Source organism: Camelus dromedarius, chromosome 21 (genome assembly GCF_036321535.1).
Source record: "Camelus dromedarius isolate mCamDro1 chromosome 21, mCamDro1.pat, whole genome shotgun sequence".
Classification (NCBI taxonomy): Eukaryota; Metazoa; Chordata; class Mammalia; order Artiodactyla; family Camelidae; genus Camelus; species Camelus dromedarius.
In genome coordinates, this window is record NC_087456.1 from 9171553 (window position 1) to 9190992 (window position 19440).

The 19440-nt window shown below is 51.9% G+C and overlaps 1 protein-coding gene across 1 annotated transcript in view; it reads right to left on the bottom strand.

The window, feature by feature from the left end:
• The window catches only part of PLXNA2 (plexin A2), a 203130-nt gene that overhangs the window by 18748 nt on the left and 164942 nt on the right, over positions 1-19440 (bottom strand). The window contains exons 13-17 of the mRNA XM_031438650.2: positions 12171-12322; positions 5798-5915; positions 3820-3956; positions 2668-2835; positions 2448-2541 (exon numbers count right to left, since the gene is read on the bottom strand). Coding sequence (XP_031294510.2) covers positions 2448-2541; positions 2668-2835; positions 3820-3956; positions 5798-5915; positions 12171-12322 — 669 coding nt within the window. The remainder of the gene's footprint in view (positions 1-2447; positions 2542-2667; positions 2836-3819; positions 3957-5797; positions 5916-12170; positions 12323-19440) is intronic.

The following is a 19440-nucleotide window of genomic DNA, read 5'->3' on the forward strand; positions in this document are numbered from 1 at the left end:
TTCCTTGGTGGACCCTGGTCTCGTAACAAAAATCCTAGTTGAGCTGGCCCTGCTTGGCACACATTGTGCTATTCTCTCCTCCGGTGGTTTAGTTTTGGGGCTGCCCAAGGCAGCAGCCAGGCTGCAGAAACCGCTCCAGGACCGTGTATGGTCTGGGAAGAAAGCCTGGATGCCTGCCCCTCTCCTCCTGTCTCACTCTGCCCAGCTCAGCTTTGGTTTGGGAACCACCGTGTCCCAGCAACAGCCAAGGGCATCTGTGAGAACCCTGCTCAAGTACATGCTGTCCTGGCGGGTCCACAGATGTTGTGAGTCTGGCCAACACACACATGCTTGGGCTTCAGGATTGGAAAACAAGACCGCGTGTGAAATTGCAAAAAAAAGCTGACATCTGCGTAGAGATTATGTTGGAGCTCCAAGTCTTAACCCTCCCTTTTCAGAGGGAGTTTAAGAGTTTAAACCAAACAGCTCACTGAGGGGTTCATGCAGTGTCAGAGGTCAGAACCCATCCCCATCCTTTTCAGCTCCCCCTTCAGCAGCCCCTTATGAACCTAATGTCCCTTTCACATTCCATCTGGGGACACTTAGGCATAAGGAAAAAGGGGGTGTGGTCAGACTGGTAGAGCTGAGCCAGGGAGTCCCACCTTGAGCTCCACAGGGCAGACTCCCAGGCTGAGTGCCTCTTCCCCGCCCGCTCCACCTTCCTCCCTGCTCACTCCAGCGCCCTTGGACGAGACTCCTCTGGGAATGAGCAAATCGCCCCCAGACAAGCAGCCTCTGTTTGCTCCCTGCCTCGAGCTGCATCGGCACTTTGTCTGCCAAACATTCCTTTGGGTTTTGCGGCTTTCACTTTGGCCCTTCTCACTGGGGCTACTTCCAAACCCAAAGGCAGCGGGTAGCCCTGGGGCAGGGGGCTGAGGATGAGGTGGGGCCCTGAGCTGCAGGGCTGTGGGGGCAACAGGGTTCTTTCCCACCATTCCTGAAAGAGAAGGCATGGGGCAGAGTTTACAAACCGGACTTGATGGAAATCTGCACACCCAGGCTGCCAGCCTGCAGACTCCAGGCAGGTCACTGGGGGAGCTGAGGGCCCCCAACTCTCTAGAGAGAGGAGCTGCTTCTTAACTCCTTGAAGCACGGATGGAGGTGGTGAACATTGAGCTTCAGTCTGGGAGTGGAGGGGGATTTAGGCTCTTTTATGCATGGATCAAAGTCTACATTTGGGTTAAGGAGGCACATGTTCTTCTAGTCCAAAGAACTGTGATGATGGTGGGCACTGAAGGTGTGATCCAGGTGTCCCCACGTCCTTGGCATGATGGAATGTCAAGCCCGCCAGCATCTCACGTGGTCTAGTGATGAAGAGTCCAGACGTTTGGCTTCTAGCTTGGCTCTGCCACCAGCCACCTTCATAACTGGGGGCAAGTCATTAATCCTTTCTAGCCTTAGTTTTCTAAGCTATACAATGAGAAGGTTGGACCAGATGATCCCTGAGACATCTCCAGATCTAGCCTTAAGCAGCCTGTCATTTCCTGGGGGAGCCTAAAGCATGCTGGGAAGGTGTCAGAAATAAGAGGGCAGAGGCAGTACCATCTTCCCCATCTCCATCTCAGCCTGCTCCATCCCCATAAGGTCTAAGCAGTAATAATAGTAATTGATATGAAAAATCATGGCCATAATAGCATCTCCTGGACTATAATTATGAATACAATCATGTTTCAGAAAATGTTGGCTGAAAAGAGTGAGATGGAGCTAGTAGAACAAACTGAAAAATTTATAACAACACAGCAGACATTCTGCTCTTACCCTAGAGAACTTTTTTTTTTAACATCACAAAAATCCATAGTGGAAAAAAACTAAATTACATGGCTCTGCACAGAGGAGTCAAGTAAAATGTTCAACTTGATCATCTTAGCAACGGGGATGGAATTATCTGCACGCATTGACTAACGTTTATCAGGTGCCCACCTAGGGCCAGCCAACGGCTACAAGTTACAAATCCACGAGGCGAGTCTTATCACCACCATTTACAGCCGGGGAATGGAGGATCAGAGAGGTTAAATGAAATGATCGTGGTTGTACAGCTAATAGATGGCAGTGTCCTGCCTCCGATTTGGAAATGTCTGAATCCTCAGCCAGAATTTCTTCATCTTCTCACATTGCCTCTTATCAGACCTCAAGGTAAACATATGGCATCAAACAGGAGCCCTTTGCACCATATCTTAAGCTCAGAGGCCAGTACGTTTATACACTCATTATGTTGTCTTCTGATAAGAAATGATTATACTGCAATTATAAAAATCATTGTAAGGCTCAGGTGTTTGGGGCCACGATTCCGGACTCAGTGTCCTGAGCTAACACTTTTCTCTAGCAGTGCCGGACACAGACCTCATCACATCTCAAAACACAGACACTGCCGTGTTTCCTGGGGACCAGGTGGACCCATGGTTACTCACATTGACAGATTCTTTGCCATTAAACTTGACTCGGATCCTTGGCTCCTGAATGACATCCAGGTTGAAGCCTGTGATGGTCAGGGGTGTGTGGCCACTGGGAACAAGCAGAGGCTGGGTTAGATAGAAACCCTCTCAAGCTGCTGCCTCTTCTCGCCCTGGGATCTGCACCGAGGTGCACTTGGGCGTGGCAGCGGAGTGCGTTCCTGCCCGCCCCCCTCACCTGGCAATGCTCCACTCGGGCTCTATGCGCTGCACCCGGGGGTCATCTATGTACTCGAACTGCAGGTTGTTGTCCATGCGGGCTCGGTCGACACTCACGGAAACGGGGACAGGCCCCAGCCCGTTGGATGACGGGGGTGAGACACACACGATCTCATTCATCGACCGCCTACAGGGAGACAGCGGGAGGGCTGTGAGGGAAGGTGTAGGCAAGAGGGGTGCCCTCCGGCCTGAGAAGGCGTTTTCCCAGTCTGAGGGTTCGGCCCAGGAATGTTCTTGTCCTTTTATTCTCTAGACTGCGGAACGTCCCTTAGCAGTTTCAGTGCCTCTTTCTACCTGAGCTCCAACTCCGGGTGGATTAGGGAGGGAGCCAACTGGAGAAGAGGATTAGAGAATGCGGGGCAGGGGCAGGGCTCCAGGGGCTTTGGGGGAACTCCTGTTTTCTGGATCTTTCTAGAATGACGGTTTAGCCAGTGCCTCAAGTCTGGTCAGTCAGTTAATAAACTGAACACCTGCTATGCAGGGAAGTGAACATACAGTCCTTGCCTTCTGGGAGCTTGTGGTCCGAGGAGGAGATGATCAGATAGTACTGAGCAAGTCAAGTTCTCATCCATGGACCCTTTCAGAATTCTCTCTGGATGCTCTCCTTCTCCAGGGCTTCATCAGAACATCTGACAAATAGTAGGTGTGTTCGTACTTTCATGCATGAGAGATGCTCTGAGGATAAGGCTGTGTGCTTGTGGAGGACTGAGGCCATGCAATCTCCATGTTTCTCTGGTCCGCATTTGCCACTCACTAGTGATGGGCTCAGAAGCAAGTTTCTGGATCACTCCGGGGTCTTGTGTCACCATGGTGGGGACACAATGAATGCTGGATGCTGACAGTGACTGAAAACCCCTGGGAGCCTTCTTCATCAGCAGTTCTCACGGTTCTCACTTCTGATCATTTTTACAAGTACTTAGACCCTACGATACTCATGATACAGATTGACTAGTGGTATGTATTTCTCACAGTGACCGGAATGGTATTCGGGCCCGGGATGGGACACATAACATGGAGGTGATGGGGCAGCATATAAGTGAACACGCACAGGAACACGAGGGCCCAGGCCTCACACGTACAGCCTCCTAGCGCTCCTTCGAGCCCTTCTCACCCATAGAACTCGCAGGTCTGGTTGCCCAGGTAAACGGCCACGCTGCTCCCAGCCCCGAGGTAATGGCCCGTGATGGTCACCATGGTGCCTCCAGACTCCGGCCCTCTGATGGGGTTGAGTGACAGCACAGAAGGGTTCTTTGGGAGAAAACAGAGAATTGATCACAGCTCAGGTTTTGCCCGAAGGGAGAAACCCAGACTAGACTTAGAGGCAAAAGGAGGCACTGCATCTGAGCTCAGAGTGGAGGCGCTTCTCCTGCCCTTTCTAATCCCGCACACTCTCTCTGCCTACCCCAGAGTTGAGACCTTTTCAAAGAAGAGGCTCTGGGCATATCCAGGGAAGGCAGAAGGGCCCAGCTTTGGAATTAATTAACTCCCCTGGGAGTCTCATGTTCATAATACTGAAGGGAAGGCAGAGATGACACTGACTAATCTATCAATTAGTTTACAAATTGAGAACAATTTGAAAATGCTTCTCTATCTGGAGTGTGTACTGATTTTTTTGGCACAAAATCAATAGAGCTGAATAGAGCATCCCTGCCTGGATTGGGCCACCGAGAGGCTCCATTAATGGCCAGACACACGTCCTTCCGTCCCTCCCTAAGCACATGAAGGGCACGGCAGCGTGCCTGGTGCAGAGAGCTGCCAATAAATGTTAGACGTGGCTTCCCTGACCTTCATCCGAAGGATAGCCATCATTGACTGGGATTTTCTAGTAAGCTCACTAAATTGTAAAATTATGCTTAAGCTTAAAAGCTAAGCATAATTAGCCTAAATGCATCAGGCAGTCAACCTAAATAAGAAAGGAATGGCTTCTGCCTAGCGGGAGTGGAAGTACATTTAACTGAGCAACTACATATGCATGAACTCTAGTCTGCATTTGCCACTCACTAGTGATGGAGTCAGAAGCAAGTTTCTGGATCACTCCGGGCTTTTGCTTGCTCCTCTGCCAAGAGAGGAAGGTGAGCTGCAAGATCTTTAAAGCCCTCCCAGCTCTGACACTCTACAGCTCTCTCTCCATCTAGTCTTCCTGGGTTTGCTTCTCACACAAGACCCTGTCTGTCCTGCATAGGAGATGGGGTAGGTGAGCAGCAGATATAGGCCCTGGTACCCTCCAATCTGAGAGGAGACCAATACCAGATAAGGCAGAGTCAGGGAAACCTAAAATAAGCAGTAAAATACTTCAGAGAGAATAAGATTTGGTGGTCTAATAATTTTTCATTCCTCTTAGCAAGGCTGGTTTGATCCCCTCTGCTGGTGTTAATACTTTTCAATGCCAAGTTTAATGGCACATCAACCCAACTTGGCAGTGTAGGTTAAGTGTCAGAAAAGGGCCTTTGGGGCCCCAGAAGTGAGTTCTTCAGTAGGAATAAAGAAAGCCTTTGGGGCCCTACTACCTGCTGTCTGAGTGTGCAGAAGCGTTTTCAGGTACAAGTGTGTGCACGTGCGTGTAACTGCACAGGCACACGGAGCAACTTGCTTGTACAGCTCACTCCTGTGGTCCTGAACACAGACACACATCCCTGCAGGATTTCAAATGACTCCTCTGAACTCCCACTTAGAATATCCTTGGCAGAAAACAAAGCATGTGGATAAATATAGACCTTTTTAATTAGGTCCCTCCGGTGATCTGCCCTCATTAGGCTGGAGTTAGACTAAGATATCACATTGGTGGGACAAAGGCAGCCCCTCCCCACTCTGTGTCTAGGATCCACTTTCTAAGAAAAACCTGATTTTGCTCATTTAGAACTCTGACCTGTGGCTCTCTGCGCCTCCCAAGTCTCCAAAGCATTAGTTGGTCATGCACTCAGCCCACCCAGGGAAGACAGGCTTTCCCACTTCTGGTCTCCTGCTCCATCCTTGAGAAGCCTGGAGATGCCGGCTTGGGAGGGGGAGCGTGGGGCTTTCCTGGGCAAAGTCTGGAGCAGAAGTGTGCCCTTGCAGGGAGCACGTAGCCCAGCACCAGACCCAGGACTCACCACAAAGGTGTACTGTTGATGGGATTTGGTCATGAACTCTGGCTTACACTCGCCAATGCACAGGCGCACGGGCCCAGAGGTGGTTCCCACAACGGCGTGGCCCATCTCACAGACGATCCTGAGGAGAGAGCAAACCTTCCCATGAGAGGCTTGGCGAGAGCTGGCATCCCTGCCCCTGCTGGCTCACCCCGACACAGTGAATGATTCATCGCTGTCTTGTAATAGTGCTGGCCCAAGACTCAGCTTGCTTGCTTCTGTGGCTGTGTGACCTTGGGTAAAGTACTTGCCCTCTCTGGGCCTCAGTTGCTCATTGGTGCAGTGAGAGGTTGGATGAGATCATCTCTAAAGCCCCGCGTGCCTCAGCAAGGCTATGCTGCCCATTTCTATGAGCAAGCCTGTCGTCCCCAGTGCCTAGTGCAGTGCCTAGCACTGGTAGCTACCCAATATTGGAATATTGGAATGAACCTAGCTTCCAACAGAGAGATCTAGGGGCAGTCATTTAGCATTCTTTCCTGTGCCACAAGCCAACACTGCAACTCTCCCAGAAAGAGGGATTGAGGGCTGATTGGCAAAGCTGATTCAATTGTGGTTTGTTTCCTGCGGTGAGTTTAAAAAAAGGTAGCAGATAATCTGGCAAGATAGTAGGTACCTAAAACAGGAGCTTCCTGCTACATGACAGGAGGGGAGTCTTGAGGCCAGGGGTGAGGGCGAAGGGCTGGGAGGTGAATGAGTTCATTAGGATGGCAGTCGACCCTGGATTCCCACTTCATCAAGGGCTGAGCGCACTAAACTGGTGGGCGGGGCGCTGAGCCAGCCCCAGGGTTGGAAGGCATGTCTCCCCTTACCAGGAGGCCTGGAGGGGAGGTGGGGTGTGGTGCTCTCTCTCACTGAAGTGCAGATCAACACCCCCGGGGTTGGCTTCCCTGGAGCCTGAGATAAGTTACAACAAGCACATTTACAGACTGGTTGCTTTAGTCACAGCCGCCTTCTAGAAAGAGTGGGCAGCCGGAGGACGCGGGAGGAACAGAAGCAATCGGACTCTTGGTGGGGGGACCTCTTGCCTGGAATTCTAAGGCACAGGGTGGGTGGGAAGGGCCCTCACCAGGTTCAGCAAAAAGGAACCAGGGCACAGATGGAAGGATTTCCCTTTCCTTCTGACACCATTTAACAGTTCAGAGCAGTCTGGTGCCCTTGGTAGGCTGGCTTAGTGGGGAGTCAGAAAAACAGACCCCTCTCCACTAATCCCCAGTGTTATCCTGGCACGGTGGGGGAGGTCCGTGTTTAACCGAGCGATGCTTATCTCCACGGCTTATCTAGGAAGGAAGGTAACTAAACAGAGATTTCATTTCGATGTAATAAAACTTGCATTAAACAAATACACCGCGTGCTCACACACCCGGCGTGCCACGGACCTCCATCTCCTTCATAACAGTTAATCCCAAATAAGTACTTTCACTCCTGGCGAATATTTACTTAACATGCAATAACTGTCTTATTACTTTTAGCATATTAGGTTCAACAAGAAAATACCGAGGGCGCTTGGAAGGATGTTCTCCCTTCCCTTGCTCTGTGAACAAATAAATTAATTATGAACCCACAGTGAAGATGATAGTGATGCATCAATTAGTATTTTACACGTAACTGTCTCCTTCAACCTCATTAGTGGAGCATTCGAGAAGCTTAATTGAAGGTACTGCGTGGGGTTATTTCCATGCTGCGACCTGCCTGGAGTAGCGACTCACCCCTCCTGCTTCCTGGGCACCTGCTCCCGCTCCTGTTTGGGGTCCCTGCCATCCTGTAAACTCTCAAGGAGCTTCAGAGGATTATCTGCTGTCTACTTGGGGAGCATGGGGAGAGGGGAGGGCCAAGAGGAAGAGGGAGCAGATAAGTCTTTTCCCCTCTCTTCTCATCAGGGCTTTCTTGTCCATTGCTCACCCCACCTTGGCCACTGTGCTGGAGCCCTCCTCGAGGAGAAAAGGAGGAAGAAATCAGGGCAGGCTTGGAGTCTCGGAAAGAAGAACACAGGAGGGTCACGGGCATATTTGTTCCTCTTGGGGCCTATCTAGGAGAGAAGGCTTAGAATGGCCTGTTCAGCTGTCCCTGCAAGGAGTTAACAATGAGCTGGGGCCTCGAGGCACACTGTCTTTTCTAGAACATTCTCCTGCTCAGGGTTCATGTCCCAAAAGATGAGATTTGCTGTCAAGCACCTGGGAGAAGAGGGATGGCTGGGAGATGGGCACTGCCCAGGTGTCCAAGGCTGAGTGCCTGCAGTTGGCTCTGAATGTCCTGCCTGGAAAGGCATGATGCGAGAGACCAGGGGCTGGGCTACAGGGAGGGTCCGGAGCTGGACCACAGGTTCCCTTCCATGGCACTGCAGCTGACTCCTCTCCCTGCTGCTGGAACGGGTTTCTAGTTCATCAAATGAGTGGGGAGAGGGGCAGCAGTCAGCAGGGGGCTGCAGAACGTCTGGCTTCTAGTCCTAGATGGATCTAAGAACAGGGTGAGACCCCTAAGGACCCAGGCAGCACTGTAGGACTCCAATGACCTCTAATCCTTCTTCCTTTTTATTCCTGGGACCCAGTGCTTACAGTGAAGGATGCAGAGGCATCCCTGAGTGTATTTCTTATAGACATTTGAGCTCAGGGAGAGACGGAGTTAAAGGAAGAAGCAAGGGCCCCTGCAGGGAGTGGAGAGAGTTATAACTGAGGAATGAGGGTCAGGCTAAAGCAGTCTGTGAACCTTAATAATAATAAAAAAAAAAGAGCTACAATTTACCGAGCTTTGGTGGCAGGCACTGAACCAGACAGGACCTTGTGCCATCCTCAGGTTCTGCTACAGGGCAGGTCTTACTGTCTCCATTTTTAGAGACAAGGAAACCAAGGCCCAGAGACACCAAGTGACTCATCTACAGCCATAGTTCTGGTACGTGGCAGAGACACGATTCAAGTCCAAGTCAGCCTGGCTCCAAAGCTCATGCCTTTGGCGACCCCCCTCTACTGCCCCGGAATTAACGGCATGCTCTCTCTGTCTTTTTCGGAAGGGACAGGATGGACGTGGTAGCAATGCTGGGGTGGAGTTGAGGTTGTTGTTGGTGTGTGGAGGGGGTGGGGGTGGGGGCAGGGGTAGGGAAGGAGGAGAGGGGAGGGAGGCAGGGAAGACCCGGCTGGGTTCCTAAGGCTCTGAGAGGTAACCACCTGAGCCCCTGCGCCCCCTCCCTTCCTGGCTGGAGATGCCCACAGGCAGAGGTGTGTGCACAATTTCTTCCTCCAGGCATTACAGGTCAGTAAAATTCCTATGATTTGACTTCTGGGGCCTCCTGCCTCCCTGCCTCCCTGCCTCCCTGGGTGACCCTGGTAGCCCCAGGCTCCCTGTGCCTTTTCAGGAGACGGCAGCTGGGGATGCCTAGAGTTCCTTTTTGGAAAATAAGGAGTTGTACTAAACAACTGTCTAACAGTTACTTAGCTTCACCATTGGAAGGCTTGACTCCTCCTGGTAGACAGGGGGCTTCTGGATTCACATTAGTGCCACTGATACACTTCCTGTTGGTGGGAGCTGCAGATTCTATGGGGCATAGAGGTCATTGCCCCTGACACCCTAAGGACCTTAGACGTGACTGTAGAGATCTGCTTCTCCGTACCCATTCTCCAGATGAGGCATTTGAGGATCAGAGAGCAAAGTGACCAAAGTCATACAGCACATCAAAAGCTAAGCTCCTGGCACCCAGTCCAGTGCCCTCGCCCCACACCACACCACCTCCCACAGACTGGCACAGATGGTGCCTTTCTCCCCATGAGTGTGCATCCCTGGGGTGGGGAGCACGGGCATCTAACATCCATCTGGACATGGCTGAGTTCACAGGTGCAGCAGGTGAGAGGGAGGAGGTCTCAGGATGCAAGCTGAGTCCATCTCACACAGAGCCCCTGTCCCAGGAGGGGCGGAGCTGCAGCCTCAACCCGGGAAATGTCCTGTGATGGAGTCGCTGGGCCCTCCACAGATCTGTAGGGTGCTGACTGCAGGACTAAACAGGGCCCTTTAACGAACATTAACCTAATTGCCGAGTGATAGATGGCGCGGCACAAGCATATGGCGAGTCATTACCCTGCCCGCGAATCCTGCCCGTGCCCGGGACTCTGCACCGGGCCCATTTAGCCAAATTCATCTCTTGCAGACATCTGTAATGATTGCGCCTGCTGCTCACTGCCCGGGATGGAGGCTTTAATGATGTTAACAAACTCTGAAACCTCGAGAGCAGTAATGAGCCTGGCACGGCTGGAAACCAGGGCGCCTGCAGCCGAGGTGCAGAGTGTGCCCGTCGCCTCCTGCCTGCTCTGCACCTGAGGAGACCACGCGGGTGGTTTTCTAGGGTGACCACCGGCCTGGGCAGGGACCCCTGGCAACCATTACCTCCCCTTTCCTATCCTCACTTCCGGTTTGTCTCGGCACTTTCCTCCCCGGGGCCCTGGGTGAGTTCGGTGCATTTGATTTCAAAGATAGATCAATATTTCCTTACGTTCCTGTGGCATGTTTCAGTCTCCAAGTTCTCATCTTACTGAATTCTCCCCCAGACCTGTGCAGCAGGAATCATGGCTCCCATTAGGCCAATGAAGGCCAGAGAGACTGAACAACAGTTGCTAAGGCCTCAGGGCTGGTCAGTAGAGGAGGCAGGACTCAGGACACCTTTGAATTTCAAATCTCATGCAATTTCCATGTCTGGCTGCCCACGAATTTCCATTTCTCAATTCAAACCTTTCAGTCCCCCCGAAACCCTTTCGTTTGAAGTCCTGAGGCATCGCACTAAGCTGGAGACTCAGCCTGGGTCCCGAGGCCCAAGGCAGGTCCTTGAGGCCAAGGTGGATTTGGGGTCAGTGAGACTCAGTGCCTGGCTGGGTCTGGCAGGACACTGGGCTCTGTAAAGACTGCCTGACTGTGAGGACCTCTGCGGGCTCCTGTCCAAAAGCTTTCACCTCCTCTTCTGGCTCAGAAGCACCACTTACATCATTTCTCCTTTCCCTCTTCCTCATCTGTTTCCTGTAGGCCCAGCCAGGCTTCCCTCTAAGATTCCCTCCTTGCAGGGACAAGGCTGTCAGTGAAGGGTCAGGTCTGCACAATCTGAAGCTCCTTCCTCTCCCCTGTGGGGCCAGGAGGCACCACCCCAGTCCCCAAAGTCGAGGAGTTCACCCCTCCAACTCGGACCCCTCCCCAGCCACACTGGTGTCATGGCCCCTGACCCCGAAAGCCACACGCTGATGGGCCATGGAATTTGCAGGCCACTCTTATCCAGGAGTCCTCCCCCATCACTGTTAGGAAATGGAAAAAGACCTGGACTGCAAGTTAGGAGACTCGAGTTCCAACTCTGCCATGGCCACTTACACACTCAGTGAAGGGGGAAGTCTTTTGCTCTCTCTGGCTTTGTGAAATGGCGATAACAACGTCGACCTCTCAGAGTCCTCACCAATTAAAAGCGAGAGAATGGATGAGAAAGTGCAAGTGCTAATGAAAGATAAGTGACATCATTTTTACCGGCACTAATGCTGTTTTCCTGGTTGTCGCTGCAGGCTGGCTCTGCGGAGGCTGCAGCAGGGGGAGTGAAGGGAGACAAGCCATCCTCCACGCCCTGCTCTCGGTCCTGCTCCCAGGGCCCCCTGCAGAGCTGTGTTCTCATTGGAACCAGGGTGACTTGACCCAACTTTACGCGACAAATGATGCAGAAGGATCTGGCTGCTCCCTTCCCTTTCTCCATAGGAGGAGCATCACTCCTCCTACCCTCCCGCCCTCAGCTTCGTGCCCACCTCCTGCCCACCAACTCCACAGCAGCCGCCACTGCCAAATGAACACCCCAGATTGGAACATATGTCACTCCCGGAGCCCCGATCGCCTGTCCGCCACTACATGCCTATTTTCTAATTTCCAGCTGACATTTCCCTTAGTGAAATAAATGAATTTGCTCTGGCAGAGGCCCTGCTCGGATTAAGCTGCTGTCAGAGCCCCGTGAGCCAAACAAATTGTTGCCCGCAGCCCACGGAGCAGGATGCATTCCAGTGGGGGCTGGCGGGGAAGGGGCCGGGGGAGGCCGAGGAGGAGGAGCCTGGACTGGCTGGGAAAGTGGCCCAGTTAGCCAATGGGCAGGTGAAGACTAATGCCAGGCAGTGTTGCACCAGGAGCCCTGATGCCAGAGGAGCCAGGGAACCAAGCATCAAACAGAATAGGATGCTCTAAGAGTGGCGGTGAGATAGGAGAAAGCCCTAGGAAGGCTTCTGGGATCAGAGTCCATAGGGGGACAGAGATGGGAGGTGAATCCTGGGGAAGTCCCAGAGAAGGGAGATGGTTGAGCCCCTGCCCTTAGTTGCCCGGGGAAGAAGCGGACTGGACTCACTGCTCAGCGATGATGTAATCCCCCGGCAGGGGAGTGCAGGGCACCCCAGCCACCTGCACGTGGTGGGCGATCTCGGAGAAGTCCAGACCCAGGTTCACGCCATGGATGGTCACTCGAGTGCCCCCTTCAGGAGGTCCAGACACCGTCAAAATCTGCGGGAGGGAAACGGGATGAGCAATCCTGGCCCGCCACAGAAGCAGAAGCAGCAGAGCCATTTTCCCTCCCCAGGAAGGCTTAGGGACTCTGATGGACATCGGGAATCTGGGGCAACTGAGTGTGTTTTCTCCACTTTCAGCTTATCTAGGGTCCCAGCATCATCGTGACTTCATCGATTCTTTAGGACATCCATTCATTCCTTCATTCATCCATTTATTAAAAAGAAATTATCAGAAAGTACTGGACTCGGGGCAGAAAATCATTGTTTGAGACTTGTCTCTAATGCACTGGTTGCCTGACTTTGATCAAGTTACTTAATCTCCCTGAACCTCAGTTCTTCTTAGTCGGGAAGGAAGATAATCATCTCTACCAACCTTCACCTAGAAGCTTGCAAATAGAGGGTGCTTGGGAACATTCTGTAAACCCGAAAGGACTTTGTGATTGTGATGTCCTATTGTTTCCACTGCTGTGTAGAGTTTACAATGATGACTACAATAGGAAATTTGCTTTCGAGGAACTTAGTGGTCAAGGAGGAGGAGATAAGGAGGCCATAAATAAGGCTAGCGCAGGGTACACAATGATAAGGTAGATCTGGAGGGAGCTCAGGAGTCCAAGACTAGGTACTGCTGTGGGTGATGACCAAAGACAGAAAGTATATTTAACATTGTTATGCAAAAATTTAAAAAAAATCCTATGACACACACATGCTAGGATGAAAAAGAAATAGAAAAGAAATAGATCTGGGCTTTCCAAATTTTGCTAGCTTCCCATTTAGCAAGGATCATTTATTTATTCATTTCTTAATGCAGTCACCAAATGCTATCTGTCTCTTTTTGTTTTGACCCAACAGGGAAGGGAACTGCAGGATCAGGCTCTCCTAAGTTGTCACCTTCTGCCTGGGAACGGATCAGCATCTAGGAAAAATGCAGCTCTTTTGGGAGATCCAACAGATCCCTGGGCATAAGTTCATACTTTGTGGTCCACATTTATCCAAAGCAGGAGGAACTTAGATGTGAACTCAACCCTAGGCAGGAACATAGAATTTCAGAACTGGAAGGAGACTTGGGGGAGCGTATTCTAAGATCGTCACACAACCTGTATACACAGTTGTAAAACAGCCCGGAGCACTTTTTTTAAAATTTGCATATCATTTTTTTTAAATACCTTTATTGTGGTATGGTTCCTGTACAGCCAACTACACCTCTTTCAGATGTGCACTTTGATGAATTTTGATAGATGTGCACACCCATGAAACCACCACCACAATCAAGATAGCTGGGGCCCTTTTCACCACATCATTAGAAAGGCAAGACAGGGAGGGAGGGTTGATCAAGGCCAAGAGTCCAGAATTTTTTAGATGGGACCTGGGGGCAGAGAGGATAAGTATGTACAGACGAAAATGCCATCGAAGGTTTGGGGACTCTTCCCCCACCCTGTTTCCCACAAAGGGGCACTGCTCTCTTCCTGTGATGCTGAGTGCCCTGTGTTCTGCCACCAACTCACCCGACCACGAGTCCCCAAGTGATAGCGACAGGGAAGAGACAATGGTGGGGATGAGGATGAAGGGGACGGGCCTCCTCCCTCACCGCCCACTGACTCCCTGGCTCTCGTGCGTTCCCTGCACAGCCAGGACTCCTCATGAGGCCTCCTGCCCTCCCACCCTCTTCTGCAAGCCTTCGATGGGTCAGCTTCCTTCCTCCTCCCAGCCCTGACCGTGAACTCTCATCTAGGGGCTCATTTCACCCCAGTCACCTTGTCTGTGGCTCTGACTCCCTTCTCTGGGAATAAAACATCCCACCTTATGAATAAAAATAGATTCATGAGATGAATCAAGAGAGGGACAGCAGAGGGGGTTCCGAGGCATCCCTGTGTGCTGGACATGTATGTGACTGTAGGGGTGGCAGACAAGGCAGGGCAATTTGGAAAGAAAGCTGGTCTGGGGAACCATGGCTTTTCTGTCCCTGGAGATTCTAAAAATAACCAAATACTAGATCTTGGCTGTTCCATTCTCCCCTGGTGTCACTTCTTCTGGTCCCTGGGCCTCCTGGGCTCTGGGAGATGGATAATGAGGAATAGGGAAGGGGCAGCCCTCATGCCCCTGCAGGAGAGCATCAGGAGGAAGGAAGTAGCTTTGAGCGACTCTGAGCACCTGGTTCTCCTCTGATCTTGGAATGAGCATCACCGGCCCCCTCACTCCTCCCCCAGCCACCTGGATGCCAGGAACCCACCTACCGAAAACCTGACAGAACTGTGGGGATTGGTTCTGCTCTCTTCCACCCTACTTTTATTTTTAAAAATACATTCTTTTGCCTCGCTGTGGTTAATTACAACCTTTCAGAAAAAAATGAAATGAAATCTTTCTGCAGAGCCTAAAAATATTTCCGTCTTGCAGGTAGCATGTGGGGATTGCATTGTGGGTATTTGGCGGTGTTGGCAGGTCCCACGGGGCAGCCTCCTCCTGCCGGGAAGTCACTGCAGCGTCCCCTTCTGATATTCGAGGGTCAGGGCAGGGACATGATCATGGCACTGGGAGGGCTGTAGGGTCCAGAAGCATAAGCCAACTTATACTGTTTAGAGAAGGAAGACTTAGAAAATCTTAGCGAGCATTATGATCTTGGCGTGAAGGCCCATGTTAAAGAGATAGGTAGTCTGGGGTATGGAGACACCAGGCTGATCCCTTCTAACCCAGCTGACAGCTGCTGGGATCCAAGCTGGGAGAATCAGCGTCCTCATGGGTCATTGCAGCACACTTACTTCTTGCAGCACACGCTGTGTGCGGTGCCGCCGGCACCCGGGGAGGTGGTGAAGGAGTTTGGTGGGGGCAGGGGGTCAAAGCGCTCAGCAGTCACTGCACCCTGGGGTTTACAAGGGACGTAGTGTCCTCTTACAAAACTGATGTAGAGAAGTCTGGATTTCCAAAACATAGATATGGTGGTGAGCTTTTGATTTGCAAGAGGATTCCCAAGGCCTCCATTACGGATGACTTCCAAATCTATATCGTTGGCTCAGACCTCTCTCCTGAGCTCCATATCCATATATCCTATCGCTACTGGACATCTCGACTTCCACCCGCATGTCCCTCGGGCACCTCAAATTTTGCCAAATCTAAAAACGAACTCTTAATTTTTCCTCCTTCCACCCCCAACCTGATTAGCCTCCCAGATCCTCTTTCAAGGTTAATGGAATCCCTGTGTAGCCAGCCAGGAGTCTTGCAAGCATCTTCGTCTGTTTCCTTCTCCTCACCTACCATGTATAATAAATACAGGTACCATCAGCTCTTTATTCCCAGATGTCTTTTGAGTCTGTGCCCAGCTCTGGGTTCCAGAGCAGGTGATAAGCAGAGCTGCACCCCCCTCACCCACATTAACTGTCTCCGTCCACGAGATCTGACTTCCTCATGCTGCCAGGTGACCTTCATGAACACATACTGGTGACTGGTCGCTTGCTCGAAAAACCTTCAGTGACTCTGAAGGGACTGTCCAGGCAAAGTCCCTAATTCCTGGCTTGGCCCTCCACGTTCTGATCTTTGTGACTTCCTCAGCCACATCTGCCATCTTATCCTATGTCCTCCCTGTGCTTCTCAGATCCCAGCCATCCCCGTACACAAAATGCACTTTAAAAATCTCTGTGCCTTTGCACCTGTCATTTGCTTCCCCATCAGCTTAAAAATCAGAGAGTCAAGGTGAGGTCTGGGCTCAGTGTGCAAAGGAACAGAGGAAGGTGTCCTGTAGGACACACCCCCTGCCACCTGAGGGCTTCCAGGTGACTCTGAGAATGAGTCTCAGGGCTTTGGTGTCTGGGTGGTGGCCTGGGATGGTAAAAACCTGGCCATCCTGCTCCCCTCATCTCCCCCCAGGACCAAGAATGGAGGAGAGGCTCTAGAGGGGACGCTTGAAGGGAGAGGACCTATCCCCCAGAGAAGGAGCGAGCAGGACTCTTCAGGACATCGCTTCAGACCAGGAAGTGCTCCCTCCTAGAGACCGCCTCCAAGGCTCTCTCCTAGGAGCTGTGTTAGGTTTCAGGGCACCCAGCATGGCCCCTGGATGGCTTGGTTCTCTCAGGAGGCAAGTCTGGCCTCTCCATGTGGCTCTATAAAGAGGCAAGTTAGTGGAGTCCCCGGCTCTGCAGAACTCCAAGGAAGGTCTTCCAGATCTGGAAGAAGCTGTAGGGAGGTGGGAGGGGAGAGCTCAACTCCTGCAGAGGTGAGGGCACGAGGGCAAGGTGGAGTCATAGCGATTCCCCGACTGACAGAGGGGAAACCAAGATATGGCCAGGATGGTGACCAGATTCGCACGTCTTGGCTCCTAGTTTCAGATGCTCTTGGGCAGCTGGCTACTCCAGGGTTTGGAAGAGAGATCTGCGGATGCTCGGGCAGTGTCTGCTGCAGGAAGGGAGTAACCTCTGGAGTGAGACAGACTTGAATTTGAATTCCAGCTCTGATACTCACAAGCTATGTGACCTTCAGTCTCAGTGTCCTTATCAGAAAACAGACAACCATGCTTGCCTCACAGGGATGTTGTGAAGGTGAAGGGAGGCGACATTTGGAAAGTCCCTAATGTGATGGCGGTTGGTTTAGAGAGCAGGTCTTGATAATTGGCCATTTCCTTCCTTGCGTTCCCCGGGCACCTGTGCCTTCCTGGATCACAAAAACAGGGGATGGTGGTGTTGGAGGGCACTTAGAGATGATGAGAATCTTCCTATTTATCTGCAGGAAGGACACATGGTCCACAGAACTCATAACTTAGAAGGGGTCAAGTGACCCACAGTAGGCACCTACTCACGGGCTGACTGGCAAACTTGGCCAGGACGTGGCCACGCTGCCCAGGGCAGGGCTTTGGCTTCGGTGGACTCTGGGCTCTGCATGAAGCGTATTCTGAGCCAGGCATCACCCTTTCACCCAGAATAAATCTGGGAGGATGCCGGCCCTGTCTGAAATGGTCTTCCTGCTTCCCTCCCTCCCTTTTCGCCACTTCTGTCCCCTGGCTATTAGCCATTGCAGGGTAGGTGCAGTGCTTCCCAACGAACTCAATGAATCCTTTCAGGAAAGGGATTCTGAATGGGACACTCATGTAAACAAGTGGTTTGACGGTTTGGGATGTGTGTGAGTGTGCACCGTGGGGGTGTGGAGAGCGGGGAAAGGGAGCTGAAATCCTGCGAGATCAGCTGGGAAGATCTTTAGATATTGACTAATTTCAGTCTCATGCTTCCCAACACATATTGCACTGTGGACCAGAAATCTATCTAAATTCTCTTCTGTGGACCTCAGAAGGGAGAGTTAGGAGCTGGGGATGAGGGAGTGAAGAGCCCAGAAGCTGAAGGGTGCAGGGGGTGATTGGGGTACCTCTCCTATGTTCTGTGCTGGCTCTTGCTTTGTGCTCCTCCCCGGCCCCCCTTCTAGAGCTCGGGTTCAGCTCTCTGATGTATTATGTACATGTGCTCCCGAGGCGAGCTAGGGGTCCCCATGGTTTTAGGCTCTAAGGCCCACGTGCACTTGGCATGTGGTTCCCCCTGCCGATCAAGCATGATGTTGACAAATGCCTACCCCTCTTGCAAGGCTCTGCCAAAGGAAGCCTCCTCAGTGAGGCTCTCTCTGACCCCCTTTTGCAGATTTAGTAGCCCCTTTGCCTGCACCCCTACACCTTCATTGGTGGACACCCCCAAGATAACAATGGCCAACCTGGACTGAAACTGTGTCTTTCCTCAGTAAGACAATAACTGTCTTGGGGCAGAAATTACCTCGTTTTTGCTTAGCAACTGAATCCTTAGTACACTGCCTGGGACAGAGCAGCTGGCAGTAAATATCCCCAGTTCTTTATTCCTGGGAAACGTTGGTCTCAAGCAGACTCTAGTAGAAACCATGTTCTTCAAGGACCACTGGGAGAACAGAGGTAGCTACGTGTTGCTTGGGAGTGAAGCAGCATTTCCACATCGGAAGCATCAAAAAGTTCTTCCCGCGGCCTCTCTTACTTTAATTGAAGCCAGTTTCTGCTGTGATGCGTCATCGAATGGAGGACTGAACGGCTGCTTCTTCATCAAACATCCTTCAGATGCTGAAGACAGCAATTATGTCGCCCCAGTCTGCGCTTCGGCAGTTCTGTTAGCCTTTTGTTGGAAGATTTTGTTTTCCAGACCCTTTGATCATTTCAGACGCTTTTCTTTGGACCCTGGGATATCCGTGCATCCTCTGAAAGTGTAAGGACCCCACGCAGGCTTGTGGCTTGAGCAAAGGCCTGCTGGTGTCCAGCAAGGGGGGCCTGTGCCAACGACTTCCCTTAGCGCATCGCACAGGCCAAGAGCCAGGCTGGCCCTGGGCAGACCCCAAGGGAGAATAAACCCTTATCTTTTCCATGTGCGTTTTTTACGCCCAGAAGTTTCTTCCCCCATTTTAGTCACCTCTCACCCTACGATTCCCTCTTCCCTAAAGAACCCTTTATTTGCATCTTAATGGGACGCTGTGTTACTACCTTGCCTTAAGAGTACTGTCTTTTTAACTGGCCATAGAATTAAAAGTTTGTCTATTTGTAGGATTCAGAAGGAAAATGTGGGAAATATGCTAAAGCAGAGGGCTCAGTCCAGTAGCCCTAAGTCCTGCCCCAGAAGCAGTCGTGGACCATGCCTGGGATGTAAAGGTGGGGCTGGTCCACTTCATCTACTCATCTTAGGCCAGGATGAATAGGCCAGTAGATGTGGGATGAGGCTGGCACGTGCTGATGGGAGGGGACTAGCCAGGAGACTCCCGACTCCACTCAAATTCTCCTGGAACCCCCGATTTGGAGAGCCACTTCCCCACCGCCTCAGACCCCACCTGCCAGCAGCACAGCCGGACGCAGCCTGCCGCACGCCTGAGCACCCCGGCCAAATCTGTATTCCTGCCAGACTGTGTCATGTTTGTTTTCCACCGTGGGTGCCGTGACCTGGAAAACAGCCGCCGCGATGCTGCACTCGCCCTGATTCTGCAGCCGCTAATTGAACAGTTCGGAGGGAACTATGCCACAAAGCCGCCCAAGGGCGAGAGCAGATGCAGCCGATTAATTACAGCTGGGGAGCTCCGAAGGGCTGCACCGGGGAGCAGAGCGGGAGGCGCTGGAGGCCCAGGGGCTCGGCAGCCCGGGGA